Source organism: Nomascus leucogenys, chromosome 8, assembly GCF_006542625.1.
Source record: "Nomascus leucogenys isolate Asia chromosome 8, Asia_NLE_v1, whole genome shotgun sequence".
Taxonomy (NCBI): Eukaryota; Metazoa; Chordata; class Mammalia; order Primates; family Hylobatidae; genus Nomascus; species Nomascus leucogenys.
This window is the reverse complement of record NC_044388.1, coordinates 109,314,980-109,334,407: the sequence shown is the minus strand read 5'-3', so window position 1 is coordinate 109,334,407 and position 19,428 is coordinate 109,314,980. Positions and strand designations below refer to the sequence as shown.

The following is a 19,428-nucleotide window of genomic DNA, read 5'->3' as shown; positions in this document are numbered from 1 at the left end:
AACAGAGTGAGACTCCATCTCAAAAAAAAAAAAAGAAAAAAAGGTAGATGACAACACACGTATTCAACAAAAACACTTACTGGAACATCGTGCAACCTCAGATCTCTTTGCTCAAGCTGGAAGCCTAGGTTTGGTGTTAAACAAAACTGAATGTTGTACTGATCTCTTACCTGATTTTGTTACTACAGGAAGCTTAATTTAAAAGGTGCTGATACTGCCGTTTCCTTAGACACTGCCACCAAATACATTAAAGACATCTGTCAAGAGAAAGGAGCCCATGACATGTTTATAAGAGCAACTAACGGTTTGCAGGCATCCTAAGGGTGGATGGCAAGCTCGGGTTTTCCAAGGGCTTCTAATCCTTATAATTCTTCTGGTAGGTTCCCAAGTTATTATGACTTGTATTACCAGTGTAACAATGAAAATGAGTAACTCTTTAAGTCAGGCCACTTTACAGCAAACCATGGTCCTTAATCGCTATCATACTGTAAACGAGGATAATGACCAATTAGACCCTAACACTGTTGAACTGCCTATATTGTCTGAACCTTCACTTGGCTAATTTGGTTCGGTTCGTTTCATAAGCACTCTTATTAAGGAGTACGCCTTGGCATTTTGATAGTATTCTCTTGATAGTCATAATAATCGTCACCCTGATACACTGTATCCTCTCAAGTCTTAAATGTTTTGTATGCAGCCATCCATTAAGAGTTGAATGGTCTCTTTCCAACCAGGTCAAAAATAACATAAAGAATCATTTAGCTGATACAAAGCTGCAACTTATGAATTCCATATTAACACCAAAGAAGACCGTGTGAGACTCCATACTAAAACTAAAGAAGACTTGTGAATTCCACACTGAGACCAAATAAGTCTTTAGGATGGTGACAGAGAGTGGCATCAATGCCTAAAGTTTCGCTCAATCTCTCTAAATTGAGAGGCTGACCAAAAGAGGGGAATTGTTAAAGCAAACTAAATATGGCCTAAGAAGGGACTCCCTACCTCTGTATTTGAGTCCTTGTGGATGAACCATAAGCTGGCTTAACAGGCAGACAAAATGGAAAACCCAACTTAGTAGTATGCACCTATAATAATGGCTGAGTGTTGGCCAGTCTCAGCGGCCATACTTCAACCACTCACAGACTACTGAGTGTTCAAACTGTGTTCAACTAAGGCAAACGCCGAGCTGCAACCAATCTCACTGTTTCTGTACCTCACCTCCAATTCCTGTACATCACTTTACGTTTTTGTCTATAAATTTGTTCTGACCATGAGGAACCCCTGGAGTCTCTCTGAATCTGCTGTGATTCTGGAGGCTGCCCGATTTGTGAATCATTTCTTTTTTTTTTTTCCAATTAAACTCCATCAAATTTAACTTGTCTGAAGTTTTACTTTAACCGCTGGTAACACCGGCACCATAGCTTCCTGATGCATTCACTCATTCAGCAAATATTCTCTGGTCCTGCTGTGTGCCCAGCTGTGTGCCTCAGTGAGCGTGATCCGACGAGGTCACTCCCCACGTGGAGCTCACGCCCACTCTGTGACATGCAGGGATGGTCCATGGGGTTAGCAGGGATGATGGGCACCGGGAATTGGCCACTTTATTAAAAGAGAGGCCTGTATTTGAAAGAAATAATGGAGAAAAGGCCTACTTGGCACTTGATCTTGAAAAATGAAATAAAAATATGAAAAATAAATGTAGCCTTTTTTATTTGCTTGTTTGCTTTAAGACAGGGTCTCACTCTGTCATCCAGGCTGAAGTGCAATGGTGCAATCTCATTGCTATCTCTCCCTCCCTGGCTCAAGCAATCCTCCCACCTCACACTCCCAAGTAGCTGAAACTACAGGCACACACTCCCACACCCAGTTAATTTTTGTATTTTTGTAATTTTTGTAGAAATGGGGTTTCTCCATGTTGCCCAGGCTGGTCTTGAACTCCTGGCTTCAAGGGATCCTCCCACTTCGGCCTCCCAAAGTGCTGGGATTACAAGTGTGAGCCACCACGTCCAGCCAGATGTATATTTAACAAAATGTGGCCCAGTGCAGTGGCTCACACATGTAATCACAGCACTTTGGGAGGCTGTGGCGGGTGGATGACCTGAGGTCAGGAGTTTGAGACCAGCCTGGCCAACATGGAGAAACTTCGTCTCTAATGAAAATACAAAAATTAGCCGGGCGTGGTGGCGGGCACCTGTAATCCCAGCTACTGGGGAGGCTGAGGCTGAGAATCGCTTGAACCTGACAGGCAGAGGTTGCAGTGAGCTGAGATCACGCCACTGCACTCCAGCCTGGGTGATAGAGAAAGACTGTCCCAACCCCCCTCCCCCAAAAAAGGAAGCTATAATAGCAAGTATACACTGAGTTTTAGAAACAACAATGAATAAATAAGTCCACTATAGATTAGGTATGTGTGACACAATTTTTACGACAAAATTATAGCGTATCAGCAGAAATCTTCTAAGGCCTCATTAATTTTCCTAAGGGTTCTTAAATCTTCTAGTGCTTAAATTGTTCTCTTTGAAAACCTCTGTCGCGTTACCTTTTTTGTCAGTTGTCTCTTCCTCCATTGCTAAGTGATCCGACCCTGCCAGGGTCTCCCTCGGCAGTGGTTTGCTATGTCTGGACAGGCTGCCAGCAGCCCTTCCTCAGCCAGGCGAGCTCCGGTTTCTTCCCACGATTTGCATTCCCCTTTGCAATTGATTGGCATTTTGACTGTGCATCACTTTGCATGTGCACATGCCGTGTCTCCTTTAATGACTTCATGAGTTAGGACTTTTGTCCCCATTTTACAGATCAGGACACTCAAATCCAGAAGGTGGAGACCACCTGCTCAAGTCCTGCAGCCAGTGTGGAACCCTGGCAGAGTTTGGGTCCCTGAAAGCAGACAAGGATTTGGGGACACGTCATTTGTTACAGATGATCCCAAGATGCCTGAGTGAGGACGTGGGAAGGTGAGCCCGGAGGAGGGGAGCCAGAGAGTGGCCCTGATGAGCAATCTCTGCAGTGGGCGCCTGGGCTCAGTCTCGGCTCCTAGTGTCCCACCTGGATGGGCTCCGTCTCTGTGGTAGAGGGTCATCCCTGGGGCATTAATGCTCTTGCTCTACTGGCTGGTGCTGGTGTGCAAAAGAGGAAGCTCCCATGGGGTTTGAGGTACATGATGCCATCCCACCTGGGAGCAGGGGTCTTCACCGTGGATCCCTGTTCTGTTCTAAACAAGGAAGCCAGTGCTCAGAGAGGGAAACGGTCATGACTAAAGTCTCTCAGCCAGAGAGCGGTGCAGCTGTGGTTCCTGCCCAGCTCGGGCTGCCTCGGCACAGAGCCTGAAGCAAATGCACCAGGAGCTTTGTAAGTAGAAAAACCCCAGCACAGCCAGGGGCTGCATCCTCTCTGCCTCCCTGGGGTCTCCACACGCATCCCGCTTGTGAGAGGCAGGAGTAAGCGGCCTCCTCGGGCCAGGAAAGCTCAGCCAGGAGGGCACCTGGTGCCTGAGAGGTAACCATAGTGCCTGGTCAAGCTCGGAGCAGCGGGCTGGGTGAGGGAGCTGCGGGCTGGGTGAGGGAGCAGCGGGCTGGGTGAGGGAGCAGCGGGCTGGGTGAGGGAGCAGCGGGCTGGGTGAGGGAGCAGCGGGCTGGGTGAAGGAGCTGCTTAGTACAGCCAAGCCAGATGCGGGTGCAGTCATCTACCAGCTGCCATCAGTGTGCACCAGAGTCTGGAGAGCAAACCGTGTCATCTGCAACCGAGCCTCTGAGGTGGAGAACGCGGTTCCCCCATGCTCCAAGTGGGAAATGGAAGCACCTCCTGGCCAGTAAGTAGCAGTGCTGGGGATTTAGCCGGGTCTGTCTGGCTCAAAGACAAGGCTCCCCACTCTCCTGGGAACAGGGAGCCCTGAGCAAGGATGTCAGAGGCCAGGAGGCCTCTCCTGTACAGGTGTCCTGGGCTACCCCAACTCCCTCCCACACCTGCCACACCTGGCCTGTCCCCCATCTAGAACACTTCATGTCTGATGGCATCCACACGCACACACCTGAGACCAGCAGTCCACGAAACCCTGGCCCTTCCTGGGAGGCCACTCTCTAATGTTTTCTATTTTGTTTAAAATCCAGGCCAGTCACGGTGGCTCACGCCTGTAATTCCAGCACTTTGGGAGGCTGAGGTGGGTGGATCTCCTGAGGTCAGGAGTTTGAAACCAGCCTGACCAACAGGGTGAAACCCTGTCTCTACTAAAAATACAAAAAGTTAGCTGGGCATGGTGGCGGGCACCTGTAATCCCAGCTACTTGGGAAGCTGAGGCAAGAGAATTGCTTGAACCTGGGAGGCAGAGGTTCCAGTGAGCTGAGATGGCACCATTGCACTCCAGCCTGGGCAACAAGAGTGAAACTCCATCTCAAAAATAAATAAATAAATAAAATCCCAGCCTACCCCATTAACTCGGCTCACGGTCCACTGAAGTGTGTGCTGACTTCTGTCTGACAGCAGCATTTTTTTTTTCTTTGAGACAGGGTCTTGCTCTGTCACCCAGGCTGGAGAGCAGTGGCACGATTGTGGCTCACTGCAGCCTCAACTTCTTGGGCTGAAGCCATCCTCCTGCCTCTGCCTCCCAAGTAGCTGGGACCACAGGTGCATGCCACCACATTCAGCTAATTTTTTTGTGGAGATGGGGTCTCCCTATGTTACCCAGGCTTGTCTTGAAATCCTGGGCTCAAGCGATCCACCTGCCTTGGCCTCCCAAAGTTCTGGGATTACAGGTGTGAGCCACCGTGCCTGATCTGACACCAGCATTTTTTTTTTTTTTTTTTTTGAGATGGAGTCTCACTCTATCGCCCAGGCTGGAGTGCAGTGGCGCAGTCTCGGCTCACTGCAAACTCTGCCTCACGAGTTCAAGCAATTCTCCTGCCTCAGCCTCCTGAGTAGCTGGGATTACAGGAACATGCCACCATGCCTGGCTAATTTTTTTCTTTTTTTGTATTTTTAGTAGAGATGGGGTCTCACTATGTGGCCAGGCTGGTCTCAAACTCCTGACCTCGTGATCTGCCCACCTTGGCCTCCAAAAGTGCTGGGATTACAGGTGTGAGCCACCGCGCCCGGCTAACAGCAGCACCTTTAATGGCTGCGGGGCGTGTTTCTTTCTCCAGGGACACCAGATCCCCCTGCTCAAGGCTGGGGGGCAAGTGTGCCACTCGGGGCTCTGAGATGGGCAGAGATGACTATCCTCGAACTTGAACCCTTTGTTCATGTCTCTAAACCTTTCCTGTTTTCTAGAAGTAGACAAACTGAATCCAAGGGCGGGTGTGCTGGGGTCTTAGTGCCAACTCACCCTCCAGGAGGAGAGTCCAGACCCCTCTCCCACTGCCAGGGGGAAAGTGTCCATCCCCCTCAGCCACTCCAAGGGTTTCAAATTTCAGGGGTGTGATATCATACCAAATATATATATGTCCATCCATGATTCCTGGCTCATAACTCCCATAGCGCTTGTTATAATGTTGGGGTGTTTTAGGCCTCAGGAGCAGGCCTCAGAAAACAGAATGTCTCTCTCTCTCTCTCTGATCTTCTCCTGCCCTCCTTTCACCTGCTCCTTTTTCTCCCCAAGGCAAGAATCTTCCCCTGCCTTTCTGTCTGGCCATAAATTCTCTGACCTACCTTGTGTCTAATTGTAGGTCACAAGATCCCCATTTTAGGAGTCCTGCCCCATACCCTGGAGGAAGGAATGCTGCAGGGAGAAGCCAAGAAGAATCTGCACAGACAGGCCTTGTGAGTTTCCCACTCCACTAATGCTAGACCGTGCGCTAATGCTAGACCGTGCGCTAATGCTAGACCGTGTGCTAATGCTAGATCTTGTGCTAATGCTAGATCGTGCACCAAGGCTAGACCGTGCACCAATGCTAGACCATGTGCTAATGCTAGATCATGTGCTAATGCTAGACCGTGCGCTAATGCTAGACTGTACACTAATGCTAGACTGCACTGTGCCCAATGTGTAGCTAGACATCTGCTGCCAGCCAATGCTAGACCCAATGTGCTAATGCTAGATAATGTGCTAATGCTAGATCGATGTGTGCTTAATGCCTAAACCATGCTGATGTGCTAATGCTAGAATCCATGTGCTAATGCAGTGCTAATGCTAGACTGTGCGCTAATGCTAGACCGTGCGCTAATGCTAGATCGTGTGCTAATGCTAGATCTTGTGCTAATGCTAGACCGTGCACCAATGCTAGACCATGTGCTAATGCTAGATCATGTGCTAATGCTAGACCGTGCGCTAATGCTAGACTGTACACTAATGCTAGACTGTGCACCAATGCTACACTGTGCACCAATGCTAGACCGTGTGCTAATGCTAGATCATGTGCTAATGCTAGACCATGCGCTAATGCTAGACTGTGTGCCAATGTTAGACTCTGCGCCAATGCTAGACCATGTGCTAATGCTAGATAATGTGCTAATGCTAGATAATGTGCTAATGCTAGATAATGTGCTAATGCTAGATCATGTGCTAATGCTAAACCATGTGCTAATGCTAGATCGTGTGCTAATGCTAGACCATGTGCTAATGCTAGATCATGTGCTAATGCTAGATTGTGCACTAATGCTAGATTGTGCGCTAATGCTAGACCATGCCCTTTTTGTCCAACCATGTTTCTACACAGTTGTCCATGCTTCAGTCATGCCTATCCAATTATCCAATGGAGCCTCCATAAAAGGCCCAAGAGGACGGGGTTTAGGGAGCTTCCGGATGGCTGAACACACAGAGGCTCCCAGAGGGTGGGCGTCCGGGGAGGGCCGGAAGCTTCGCACCCCTTCCCCCATACCTCGCCCTACACATCCCTTCATCTGTATCCTTTGTAATATCTTTTATAATAAACCGGTAAATATGTTTCCCTGAGTTCTGTGAGCTGCTCTAGCAAATTAATTGAACCCAAAGAGGAGGCTGTGGGAACCCCAGTTTGCAGCTAGTGAGTCAGAAGCTCTGGAAGCCCAGATTTGTTTGTTTGTTTTTTTGTTTGTTTTGGAGATGGAGTCTCACTCTATCACTCAGGCTGGAGTGCAATGGCGTGATCTCAGCTCACTGAAACCTCTGCCTCCCAGGTTCAAGTGATTCTTCTTGGAAACCCAGATTTGTGATGGTGTCAGTGGGAAGTGGGGGAGGGGGCAGTCTTGTGGGACTGAGATCTCAACCCCGGGGGATCTGATGCTACCTCCAGGTAGACAGTGTCAAAATCAAATTGAATTAGAGGACACCCAACTGGTGTCTGTTGCCTGGTGTGTGGGAAACCCCCACACACTGGACCACAGAAATCTTCTGTGTTGAATGTTGAATGAGGGAAGAGAAAAAGCCTTTTGAGAGAGAGAGAGAGAGTGTGTGTGTGTGTGTGTGTGTGTGTTTTCCACTCAAGGAGCTTTGGGGGAAATGGCTGCACACTTCGTAGGTGAGATATGCTATCTAACTCATTATCTTATTTCATTGTCCTGATGCAGGCAGAGGCTGGGTTTTCATCTTTCCACCGTTTCTGAAGCGTGGCCCCTTCTGCTCTCAGGGGAGCCTGCTGAACATGTGTTCTCCGGGCATCCCTGGGGTCAAGGTCTAGGTGTGGCTTCCAGCACAGCCAAGAAGCTCCTCTCCCAGGTGCTGGGGGCCCAGGAACCAGCCCTGGGATCTCTCCTCCGGGCCTAGCTGGCTGGTTTCAGTTAGTGCTTGGACTGGCTCCCCTAGGACAGGGTGCGGTGGGTTCTGCTTGTATCCAGGCCAGGCCTTAGCTAGTGCAGGATGATGGGCTTGGATCAGAGAATGGCTCCTGGATGCCACTGGGTTCTGGGTGGGCCAGCTGTATAGATGTGAATGCACTTGTCCTCCTGAACCACCAGGTCAAAGAGGAACACAGTGCAGGGAGCCCCAGAGGAGCAGGGCTGGGCCAGAGTCCACCCAGCCCTGTAGTCTTTCAACCCCACCTTTTTGGGGCAGTGAAACATTGTTCTGATAATACAGATGTAGAACCCCAATGTACCAAACCCAGGACAGAGCTGCTCAGGGTGGAGCTGGGATGAGGTCTGGACTCCCTACCCCCAACCCAGACACACTTCAGGAGCCTCCTCCCTGACACCCCATTCCTAGGCCTCTGAGAGGCACAGCTTGACAAGCACTAAAGGAAACTGTCGCTGTGATGCATAGTGGGAAAAACTGAGGCTTTGTCCAAGATCACCCAGCAAAGCAGGGGCAGAACCTTGGGTGATGGGCTGAGACTTGGGGTCTGTCCTCAGGACCCTCCTGCTGCTGCCCACCCCCAGGTTCCAAGGCCAAGGGGAACCAAGATCAATGTCTGGGTCCAAATTGAGCTTTGCAGAGATGCCTGCCGACCACTCAGGAGAGCACTGGCTCTTGTTCCAGACAGAAGCTTCTCCTAAGGTGAGGAAAGTGAGGTCCACACGGGGGGCCACGGGGCCTGCCTCCACCCTGCCCAGTCCCTCCACCCCAGCTCCACCACCAGGGAAGCTCTGCAGACTCTCCCCACCTCCCCTTAGAGATTAAAGGTCTGGGGGGTTCTGCCACCCCTGCTCACCTGAGTTCCCAGACTTGACCATGAACTCTCTTATTTCTGGGAAACACTCTGGAGCATTCTCTGGCATCCCAGAGGTAGGTCCCAACGGGGGATCAATTACAGAGGATCTGTGCATGGTGGGGAGCCCAAGGGCCTCCCTTGCCTTTGATTATTATATTTTTAAGTCATGGAGGTCTCTCTTGTCTGAGCCAAGGGGTCTCAGCCCAGCTCTGCCACTAACCAGAAGGGGGACTTTAGCCATTCCCCTAGGAGAGGACATTTCCCCATTCCCTTCATGAATGCAACCCTTAGCCCTCCAGGATTACCAGTGGGAAGACAGGTCACTTCTTTGTCTGCTTCAGAAGATCAAGACCAATTTATGGAGAAACTGAAAGATGGATGTCCTCACAAGCCCATTTTCCAGATGAAAAGCTGAGGCCCAGTGAGGGGAATGGCCACAGAGGGACATTGGATAGCCTGTGAGTTGGGACCAAGAATCCTATGTCCCCTCCACTGCCGACCCCACCCAGGCTGGTCCTGAGCTGCTGCACAAGAACTTGCGTGTGACCTCCCGATCCCAGCAGCTGCTGTCGCTGAGCTTGGACGTGCCTGAGACCCGTCTTTCCTCATTTAAACCCTGCTCGGGGGGTGGGGACTCCACACCAGTGGGGAACATGCTTGTTCACCGTTTGTTCTTAGCCTCTAGAACAGAGCCTCAGGCACAGGAGGCACTTCACATTTATTGAATAAATAGATGAATGAATCAGTGTCATCCTCCCAACAGCCCCTTGAAGCAGGTACTCTTATTTGACAGAGGAGGAACCTGAGACACAAAGAAGTCTTGGGTTCATTCATTCCTTCACTCATTCATGCATCCAGCACCCCTGTTGTGTGCAGACACCTGGAATATGACAGTGAACCCCAGGCACCATCCACGTCCTGAGAGCTCACAGCCCAAAAGCAGGGACAGCATCTCACCCACAGCCAGCAGTGGAAGCACCGATCTGGGTCCCAGCTTCAGTGGCCCACCACCTCCTCAAAAGACAGTTAAGTAAGGCCAGGCACAGTGGCTCACACCTGTAATCCCAGCACTTGGGGAGGCCAAGGTGGGTGGATGACCTGAGGTCAGGAGTTTGAGACCAGCCTAGCCAACATGGTGAAACCCCATCTCTACTTAAAAAAATATAAAAATCAGCCAGGTGTTGTAATCCCAGCTACTCAGGAGGCTGAGGCAGGAGAATTGCTTGAACTGGGAGGCAGAGGTTGCAGTGAGCCGAGATTGAGCCACTGCAGCCCAGCCTGGGCGACAGAGCAAGACTCCATCTCAACAGATCGCACCACTGCACTCCAGCCCAGGTGACAGAGTGAGACTCCATCTAAAAAAAAAAAAAAGTTAAGTAAAACAAAAATTTTATTTATTTACTTATTTTTGAGACATAGTCTCACTCTGGCACCCTTGCTCCAGCCTCATAGCTTGCTATGTTGCCCAGGCTGCTCTTGAACTCCTGGGCTCATGTGATCCTCCCACCCTGGCCTCCCAAAGTGCTGGGATTACAGGCTTGAGCCACCATGCTCGGCCTTAAGTAATATTTAATAAGAGTTTTCTTTAAGTCATATATAGAGAGACAGACAGAAAAACAGAGACAGAGAGAGACAGAACTGGAAGGCTAGCAGTGACTCTTCTCCCCACTGCTCTTCTCCCGCTCTGCCTGGCTTGGATTTGTTCTTTCTGGTTCCCTTGAACACTGCAAGTCTCTGCCTACATTCCTATTTCGGCCCACTTAACTCGCTGATGAGAAAGATGCCCATATGCACCTACAGTGTTTTCTCCCATCTTCCTTTTACCTCCCTTGCCTTTGATTATTACGTTTTTAAGTCATGGAGGTCTCTCTTGTCTTTCTTTACCTTTTTTGCACCCAGCCCCCTCCGGGCCAGTGCTGTCTTTAAGCCACATTTTTTCTCCTCTGGGGGTGCAGCGGGGAGGGATGGAGAGACTGCTGGCTGGGCCAAGGGAAGGCTGTGGCCAGTAGGCACAGCCATAGGGCTAGGTCGGTCCTGTCTTGCTCACCTTAAAGCTGTATTAGAAAACAATTCCCAGAGAGGCATCGGTGTCTGGAAGGCAGACCAGGGAACTTTGCAAACATAAATCGAGTAAGGAAAATGAATCAGCAGATCCCAGACCAGGTCCCAGGGAGCTAGTGTTTGCAGCGAAGAGGTGGAAGCATGACCTTTTGAACAGCACTCACCAGCTCCCAGGGCCCGTGCCAGGCTCCCGCAGACTGAGAAAACAGGCCCTGCCTTACAGGAACCCCAAGGTGCTCTAGAGAAACCCCAAGGACACAGGTAATCATCACACCCCTGAGGGGCCTGAGAGGCTGTGCCCAGGCACCAGACAGGGGTGGGTTTCCAACTTCCAGCTGCACTGTGACCTGGAGCACACCCGTAACCTCTCTGAGCCCGTCTCTGGCTGGGTCCCACCCCCCACCCCTTTGGTTACTCTCACCTTTATTTTCCCTTAGGGCCCCTTCATTTCGCCTTCCTGTCCCTCCCCTCCCGCACCCTTCCTAGGAGAGGTTTTTGCTACGAAAACCTTCTACCCCATGCGCCGACCGACCTCTGGTGAGCTGCAAGAGGGTCTCTCCTGGGGTCCCAGAGTCCCTGGGATGGACACGAGCAGCCCTTCGTGGAAGGGATAATGCAACCGCGACAGGCCGTGGGAAGAAAGTGCTGCCAGTCCCATTTCACAGAAGAGGACGCGGAGGCTCCGGGTAATTCTGGGAGCCACTCACTTGTGTCCCCTCGCTGGGTAGGGGCGCCTGGCTCAGAGGCCCTGAGCAAAGGAGGACAGATCCTAAACCGGACAGCAAGCTGCGTCCAGCTGGTTCTCCTTTTCCGTGACTGTTTCAAAGCTCTTATAAACAAGGTAAGGTTTTCCCCACAAATCGCATCATTTGTCCACCCGCACCCTACCCTGGCCCCGGACCTGCGGTTCTTGGCCCCCCGCGTTGGGCCTGCTGCATCCTAGGCAGAGTTCTAGGCGGCTAGCGGAAGCCAGGCCCAGGGGTCAGCTCAGGCGCTCGGTCCCCCGGGGTCCTGCTCCCAGCCCGCAGGGAAGGGGCTCTCGGACCGCAGGGGCGGGGCCTGCGGTAGGTGGGCGGGGCTGCGGCTCCCTCTTTCCTGTCTGGCTTCTCCAGCCTCGCGCGCGGCCCCGCTGCCTGCCCTGCTCCAGGCTCCACCTGCGCCGCCGATGGCCTGGGTATCGCGGGGGCCCAGGCCAGCTGAGTCCGTTTTCCGCGCCGGGGTGGCGCCCCTCCATCCGTCCTAACGCCGGTCCGGCAGCAAGGAGTAAGTCTGCACCCCGTAGGGACAGTCGCGCTCCCTCGGCCCCACCCAGTTCCTGCCACGCAGGGGGCAAAGGAGGAGGGCCCCGAGCCCAGGAGGTGCGCATCTCGGACCCAGGGTCCCGGGTCCCGACCACGGACTGGGGCCGGCTGCGCTCGGGGCTGGGCTCTGCGTTCGCGGGAGGCGGGGGCGAGACGGGGCTTGGAGGCCCGGGTGGGGAAACTGAGGCCCCAGAGGAAGAGAGAGGCAGAGGGCTTGCCGGACACTCCCGAGTGGCAGCGGCCTAATCCCCAGGACCCCGGCTTTCCGCTGACTGTGGCCCGGGCTGCGCCCAGCGTTTTACAGCCGTTCCCGCCTGTCCTCCCGCTGGGCGCCGCGTGCCGCCCCCCATCCACTGAGGCCGGGAGCAGGGGATGACTAGCCCAAGGTCACCGAGCCAGCGAGTTGAGTCGCGTTCGCATCGTTCCGTGGAGAACCTGGGCCCTGCCTCCCGGAGAGGTGGACAGCGGCCACCTCGCTCCCCTCGGGGAATCCTGGGCGCCGCTTCCCGCGCATCCTGCGCTGAGACTGCGTGTGTCCTCGCTGTGCCTCGGGGCTTGATTTCCAGCGGACGGTGGACTGGCCCATGCGCCCCTCCCGGCGGCCTCGGCTCACCTCCGACAATGGACCTAGTGAGGGAGACGCGGGAGCCAAGGCAGGGGTCCGCCGCCTCCGCGAAGTCGGTCCCAGCCCCTCTCCCAAAAGACAGCTGGAAGCAACAGCTGAGCACCGAGCCACTGCCACCATGCGCCTCCCAGAGCTGCCAGAGCTGAGCCCGGGGTCCAGCAGGACCTAGAGTCCACACGACCCCAGTGGGTGGCCGAGGGGAGGGCAGGGCTGCAGGGCTGGGGTCACCGTCTCCCGATAAAGAGCGTTCCTGGCCCGGTGCAGTGGCTCAAGCCTGTAATCCCAGCACTTTGGGAGGCTGAGGCGGGTGGATCACCTGAGGTCAGGAGACCAGCCTGACCAACATGGTGAAATCTCGTCTCTACTAAAAATACAAAAATTAGCTTGGCATGGTGGCTTATGCCTGTAATCCCAGCTACTCGGGAGGCTGAGACAAGAGAATAGCTTGAATCCAAGAGAAGAGGTTGCAGTGAACGGAGATTGCGCCACTGCACTCCAGCCTGGGTGACAAGAGTGAAACTCCATCTCAAAAAAACAAAAACCTGTTCCTTTGCAGGTGTTCCTGGGACCTCAGAGACCAGGCTCAGAGCCTGACATCCCTGCGAGGGGACAGCCTCATCCACCCAGGCCGGCGGGGTCTCTTCAGGTGCCCAGGCTTAGATGCAGCCCCCAGCAATGCATCGCCGGAGACTGGCCCTGGGTCTGGGTTTCTGCCTGTTGGCGGGCATAAGTCTCAGTGTCCTGTGGTGAGTCTGCCCCACGGAGCTCTGCCTGTCTCTATCCCCACCCAGGACTCCCCCTGTCTCTGCAGGTCAACCCCAAAACCTTGATCTCCTCATAGGATTCCAGATACCATCAACCCCTCCTGACTCACCTGTTCTCCATCCCCAGCCCCAGCAAGACCCAACTAGTGTCTCTGGCTTCTGAATTCTGCCTTGTACTGGCCTCTTGGCCTTTGATTTGCTCTTTTCTCTGCCTGGACCATCCTTCAACCAATGTTGATGGGGAATCCCTGTTCCCGGTTCCAAATTCACCCTCTGTTTCTGTCCTTCCATGAAGCTCCTGGGGCTGCCCCTCACACTGCTGTTTGTGTGGGGGGCCTGGCATCAAGAATATATACTCCCTAGGAATGAATGACTCTATGGGTGAATGAATGACTGCATGGCAGGCCCTGTGACACATGCTGGGAATACCAGCAGGCTTTGTCCTCCAAGGTCAGCCAGACCTACAGAATGACAGGGGACCTGGCCTCCTAATGCACTGTGGGAGGCCTTCACTCCCAGTTATGTGCATGAGGTGTGTTTTCAGCCTCTGGAGCAGAATGGATAGACAGATTTTTTTTATTCACAGGGTGTATCTTGAGAACTGGCTGCCAGTCTCCTATGTCCCCTATTATCTCCCCTGCCCAGAGATCTTGTAAGTATGGGTGGGGCTAGGAGAACTGGGGGCCCTGTGGGCTGCTCACAGTTGGGGAGACAGGGAAGTATTTAAGTTCACTTCATCTGTCGCTTCCTGAGTCCTAAGTTCATGTTTCTGATAAATGCAATAGGATTTAGGTAATTTAAGGGCTGTGACAAGCGTGAAGTGAAATTCCCTTTTCGGTCTTCCAGCATCCTTGCAGCCCCCTGCATGGTCTGACCTTCCACATGTTGCACAGCTGTGAGCCTCGCTTGCTGTGTCTGGCCACTGAGAACATGGAGTGCAATGATGCCCATAAATAGCCTGCTATTGCTCCCGGTGACCAGCAGGGGTTCAGTGCTTTTAGGACTTGACCTTGTTGCTCAATTTTGTGTTCCATGGATTCAAGGAACAAATGAACATGTGACCAAAGTCCTCCTCACCTAAGGAGTCTTTTTTTTTTTTTTTTTTTGAGTCAGAGTCTCATTCTGTCGCCCTGGCTGGAGTGCAGTGGCGCGATCTCGGCTCACGGCAACCTCTGCCTCCCCGGTTCAAGAGATTCTCCTGTCTCAGCATCCCAAGTAGCTGGGATTACAGGCACCCGCCACCATACCCGGCTAATTTTCGTATTTTTAGTTGAGAGGGCGTTTCACCATGTTGGCCAGGCTGGTCTCGAACTCCTGACCTCAAGTGATCCGCCTGCCTCAGCCTCCCAAAGTGCTGAGATTACAGGCATGAGCTAATGCATCGGTCCGGTCGCCATCATCTTATTCCACCCAGGGGCTGCTACATAATTTTTGAGCCCCTCTCTCTTTCCCACCACCAATTGCTCTTGGCATTTAGGTTGCTCCCAGTTTCCCAGGCTCTAAGTTAGTTTGTGATGAGCAGCATGACCGTTTCTCCATTTCAAAGATCACTTTGTTCAGATATGTTCCCTTAGTGGCCAGAGGATGCGGATAGGTTCTGATGCAACTCATTGGGTTATTTCCAGAAGGACCACAGCACATCAGTCACTCATTCATGTGCCCTGCCCAAGCAGTACCCAGCAAAGCCACCGTGTACACCTGGGCTACTGCCGGGAATACCAGGGGTTATGAAAACAAAAATGAACCTACCTTGCTGATTGGGAGAGGGAAAATGCTATCCTCTTTGGTATAAATTTTATTTATTTATTATTATTATTATATTGAGACAGAGTCTTGCTCTGCCGCCCAGGCTGGAGTACAGTGGTGTGATCTCAGCTCATTGCAACCTCCGCCTCCCGGGTTCAAGCAATTGTCATGCCTCAGCCACCTGAATAGCTGGGATTACAGGTGCACCAGCTAATTTTTGTATTTTTAGTAGAAACAGTGTTTCATCATGTTGGCCAGGTTGGTCTTTGCCCCCCTTGGCCAGGCTTTGCCCCCCATCGGCCTCCAAAAGTGCTGGGATTAAAGGCGTGAACCACCACCCCTGGCCTTAATTTTTTTTTATTATTATTATTACTAGTGAGACTCTCATTTCCCTACGTCTTCCCATTAATTGAATTTTTTCTTGTGTGAAGTGCTTCTTCCCCACCTTCTCTGTTTGTGAGTTCTCTATCATCACTCTTGGCTGAGTATACCTACAACTTTTTTTTTTCTTTCCAGTTTGTCTATCTTGTGTGTGTGTGTGTGGTGGGGGGAGATAAGGTCTGGCTCTGTTGCCCAGGCTGGAGTGCAGTGGCACGATCACAGCTCGCTACAGCCTTGGCCTCCTGGGCTCAAGTGATCCTCACACCTTAGCCTCCGGAGTAGCTAGGACCACAGGTACTCGCCACCACACCTCCTAGCTAATTTTGTTTTATTTGTTTGTAGAGACAGGGTCTCACATGTTGCCCAGGCTGGTCTGGAACTCCTGGCCTCAAAGTGTTCTCCCAACTCGCCCCTGCCGGGATTGCAGGCATGAGCCACCACACCGGCCTGCTTTTGTATTCTTGTGTGTAACTCTTCACTGCAGCTGGAGTGTGTCTGGGCTTGTGGAGAGAAAAGAGGAGCTCGCTGCCAGGGAGGCGCAGAATGCTGGGTTGTTTGGTGCTCCTTCTAACTCCTGACCGCTTTTTGGAATCCCAGGGCTTTCCGAGCAGGGCCCTGAAACATGCTTGCTTGTAGGAAACTAGGGCAGAGGGCCAATTTGACAAACTGACTTTAAAAAATTGATTCAAGAGTAGCAACTTGGCTGGGTGTATCGGCTTATGCCTGTAATCTCAGCACTTTGGGAGGCCGAGGCTGGTGGATCACTTGAGCTCAGGAGTTCGAGACCAGCCTGGGCAACATGATGAAACCCCGTCTCTAATAAAAATACAAAAATTGGCGGGCTGTGGTGGCACACACCTGTACTCCCAGCTACTTGGGAGGCTGAGGCAGGAGAATCACTTGAACCCAGGAGGCTGAAGTTACAGTGAGCCAAGATCACACCACTGCACTCCAGCTGGGATGACGAGGTTACTGAGACTCCATCTAAAAAAAGAAAAAAAAGTAGCTACTAATCACAAAAGGACAAAAACTTTATTATTCCACTTATAGGAAGTACCTTCCATACTCAAGTTCATAGAGGCAGAAGTAGAATTATGATTCCCGGGGGGTGGGAGGGGCAATGGCAAGCTGTTGTTTAATGAGGACCAAGCTTCCTTTTGGGATGATGAAAAAGTTCTGGACACAAGTGTTGGATGGTTGCATGACGATGTGAATGTACCTAATGCCGCTGAATTGTGCACTTAAATATGGCTAAAGTAGGAAATCTTGTGTTTTGTATACTTTACCACAAATAAAAAAGCATAGCCTAGAGGTGGAAGAGTTCAAGGAGGCTTCAACCACCCCATCATACATGATGTATTGAAACTCACAGGGCACCAGGCAAGGCAGCTCATACCTGTAATCCCAGCACTTTAGGGGGCTGAGACAGGCAGATCACTTGAGCTCAGGAGTTCAAGACCAGCCTGGGCAACATGGTGAAACCCAGTCTCTACCAAAAATATTAACACAAAAACAGCTGGATGTGGCGCCTGTGGTCCCAGCTCCTCAGGGGGCTGGTGTGGGAGGATCGCTTGAGCTCAGGCGGTCAAGGCTGCAGTTAGCCGAGATTGTGCCACTGCACTCCAGCCTGGCCAACACAGATAGACCCCACCTCAAAAAGGAAAAGAAAGAAAAGAAACTTACAAGGACCTGGCAGACTACTGTGTCATCAGTGGGTGGCATCCTTACGAGCTTCTGCCTGGGGACAGTCAGCATCGGGCCTTTTCTTGCTGCTGCTGGCTGGGTGGCCTTTCCCTTTTTTTTGAGACGGAGTCTCGCTCTGTCGCCAGGCTGGAGTGCAGTGGCGGGATCTCGGCTCACTGCACCCTCTGCCTCCCGGGTTCAAGCGATTCTCCTCCCTCAGCCTCCCGAGTAGCTGGGACTACAGATGCCCACCACCACGCCCGGCTAATTTTTGTATTTTTAGTAGAAATGGGGTTTCACCATGTTGCCCAGGATGGTCTTGATCTCTTGACCTTGTGATCCGCCCGCCTTGGCCTCCCAAAGTGCTGGGATTACAGGCGTGAGCCACCGCGCCCGGCCGGTCTTTTCCTTCTCCGCACCTCGCTTCCACCTGCTGGAAACACTCTGAGTGGATGGTTTTATTGTCCTCATTTTGTGGATGAGGAAACTAAAGTTCACAGGGTCAAATGTCTGGCTCCAGGTCCCTGGGCCAGTTAGTGGCAGAGCCAGAGGTGAGCCCAGGGGTCTGACCCTGCAGCCCTGGCACCTCCTTCATGGACCCCCTTCTTTCTTCTCCATCCAGTTTGACCTTGAAACTGACCATGCAGGCTGCCTGCCAAGACTTGCCCAGGATCCCTCACCTTACTGAGCACTTGCTCCATGCTGGACATGGGCCAAGAGCCCCTCACACACCTTTTGTAATTCTTACCACATCGCTAAGGCTAAGGATGGTTTTGCCCATTTTGCAGATGCAGAGAAATGGCAGTCAGTGTTCCACTAGAGAAACAGAACCAGTAAGAGGTAGGAAGGTAGACAGATAGCCAATGTACCTAGGAAAATTGACTTAAGTGATGGTGAGGCTGGCTAGGCAGCTGAAACTCAGATAGGAGCGGACACCACAGCCCACAGGTGAAAGTTCTTTTTTTTTTTTTTTTTGAGACAGGGTCTCACTTTGTGGGTGGCCCAGGCTGGAGTGCAGTAGTGTGATTACAGCTCACTACAACCTCCACCTCCTGGGCTCAAACCATCCTCCTGCTTCAGCCTCCCAAGTAGTCAGGACCACAGGTGCACACCACCACACCCAGCTAATTTTTGTTGTTTTTGTAGAGATGAGGTCTTGCCATGTTGCCCAGGCTGGTCTTGAACTACTGGGCTCAAGCGTTTTGCCCACGTCGGCCTCCCAAAGTGCTGAGACTATAGGTGTGAGCCACCTGGGCTGGCTACCAGTTCTCTTCTTAAGGCCTTTCAACCAATTGGATCAGTCCCACCCAGGTTGTCTAGGATACTCTTTTAGGTAAAATCAACTGATATAGAATGTTAATCACATCTACAAAATACTTTCACAGACCAGCCTGGGCAACATAGCAAGACCCCATCTCTACAAAATTTTAAAAAATCAGCCGGGGGTGGTAATGAGTGCCTGGCAGGTCCAGCTACTTAGGAGGCTAAGGCAGGAGGATTGCTTACAACTGAGCATTACAGTGGGCTCAGCTTAATTAGCTCTTAGCTCACCCAAGGTCCCAGTCACCAGGCCTTTGCAGCTTTTCTTCCTTTTTTTTTTTTTTTTTTTTTTTTTTGAGATGGAATCTCACTCTGTCACGCAGGCTGGAGTGCAATGGTGCGATCTCAGCTCACTGCAACCTCTGCCTCCCGGGTTCAAGCAATTCTCCTGCCTCAGCCTCCGGAGTAGCTGGGATTACAGGCGCCTGGCACCACGCCCAGCTAATTTTTGTATTTTTAGTAGAGACGCGGTTTCACCATCTTGGCCAGGCTGGTCTTGAACTCCTGGCCTTGTGATCCACCCGCCTCGGCCTCCCAAAGTGCTGGGATTACAGGCGTGAGCCACCGTGCCTGGCCCTTTGCAGGTTTTCAAATCTTCTTTCCGACAACGAGAGCGACGTGGTTGGAAAAGCATCAGCCTTAGGACCAAGCGGCACTGGGTTCGAATCACTGCCCTGCCACTTAGTCTCTCAATGACCCTGGACAGATCACTTCTGTAGGGGTCCCCAGCTCCTCTGTAGAGTCAGGTGGGGCTGTGGGGGAAGGTCAGAAGGAGCCTGCACGGACCCTGGGTGCCCGCCCGCAGGGGCCTCTGACTCCTCCTTCTTCCTGTGCTGAGTATCTCTGTCCCCAGCCCCATGATGATGGCTCTTTCTTGCCTCTGCCACCAGCAACATGAAGCTGCACTACAAGAGGGAGAAGCCACTCCAGCCCGTGGTATGGTAAGGAGACTGGCATTTCCTCTTTTGTGGCCCTGAAGGTGGTGGCTCCCCTCC

The 19,428-nt window shown here is 52.1% G+C and overlaps 1 protein-coding gene across 1 annotated transcript in view; it reads left to right on the top strand.

Annotated features, from left to right (window-relative positions):
- Positions 1 to 19,428, top strand: part of GBGT1 (globoside alpha-1,3-N-acetylgalactosaminyltransferase 1 (FORS blood group)) — a 41,441-nt gene that overhangs the window by 18,997 nt on the left and 3,016 nt on the right. Inside the window, exons 4-13 of the mRNA XM_030818103.1 lie at positions 2,793 to 2,951; positions 3,218 to 3,805; positions 5,655 to 5,748; positions 8,281 to 8,398; positions 8,844 to 9,010; positions 11,051 to 11,454; positions 11,726 to 11,876; positions 13,096 to 13,285; positions 13,890 to 13,955; positions 19,324 to 19,374. Coding sequence (XP_030673963.1) covers positions 13,200 to 13,285; positions 13,890 to 13,955; positions 19,324 to 19,374 — 203 coding nt within the window. The 5' untranslated portion in view covers positions 2,793 to 2,951; positions 3,218 to 3,805; positions 5,655 to 5,748; ... (3 more) ...; positions 11,726 to 11,876; positions 13,096 to 13,199. The remainder of the gene's footprint in view (positions 1 to 2,792; positions 2,952 to 3,217; positions 3,806 to 5,654; positions 5,749 to 8,280; positions 8,399 to 8,843; positions 9,011 to 11,050; positions 11,455 to 11,725; positions 11,877 to 13,095; positions 13,286 to 13,889; positions 13,956 to 19,323; positions 19,375 to 19,428) is intronic.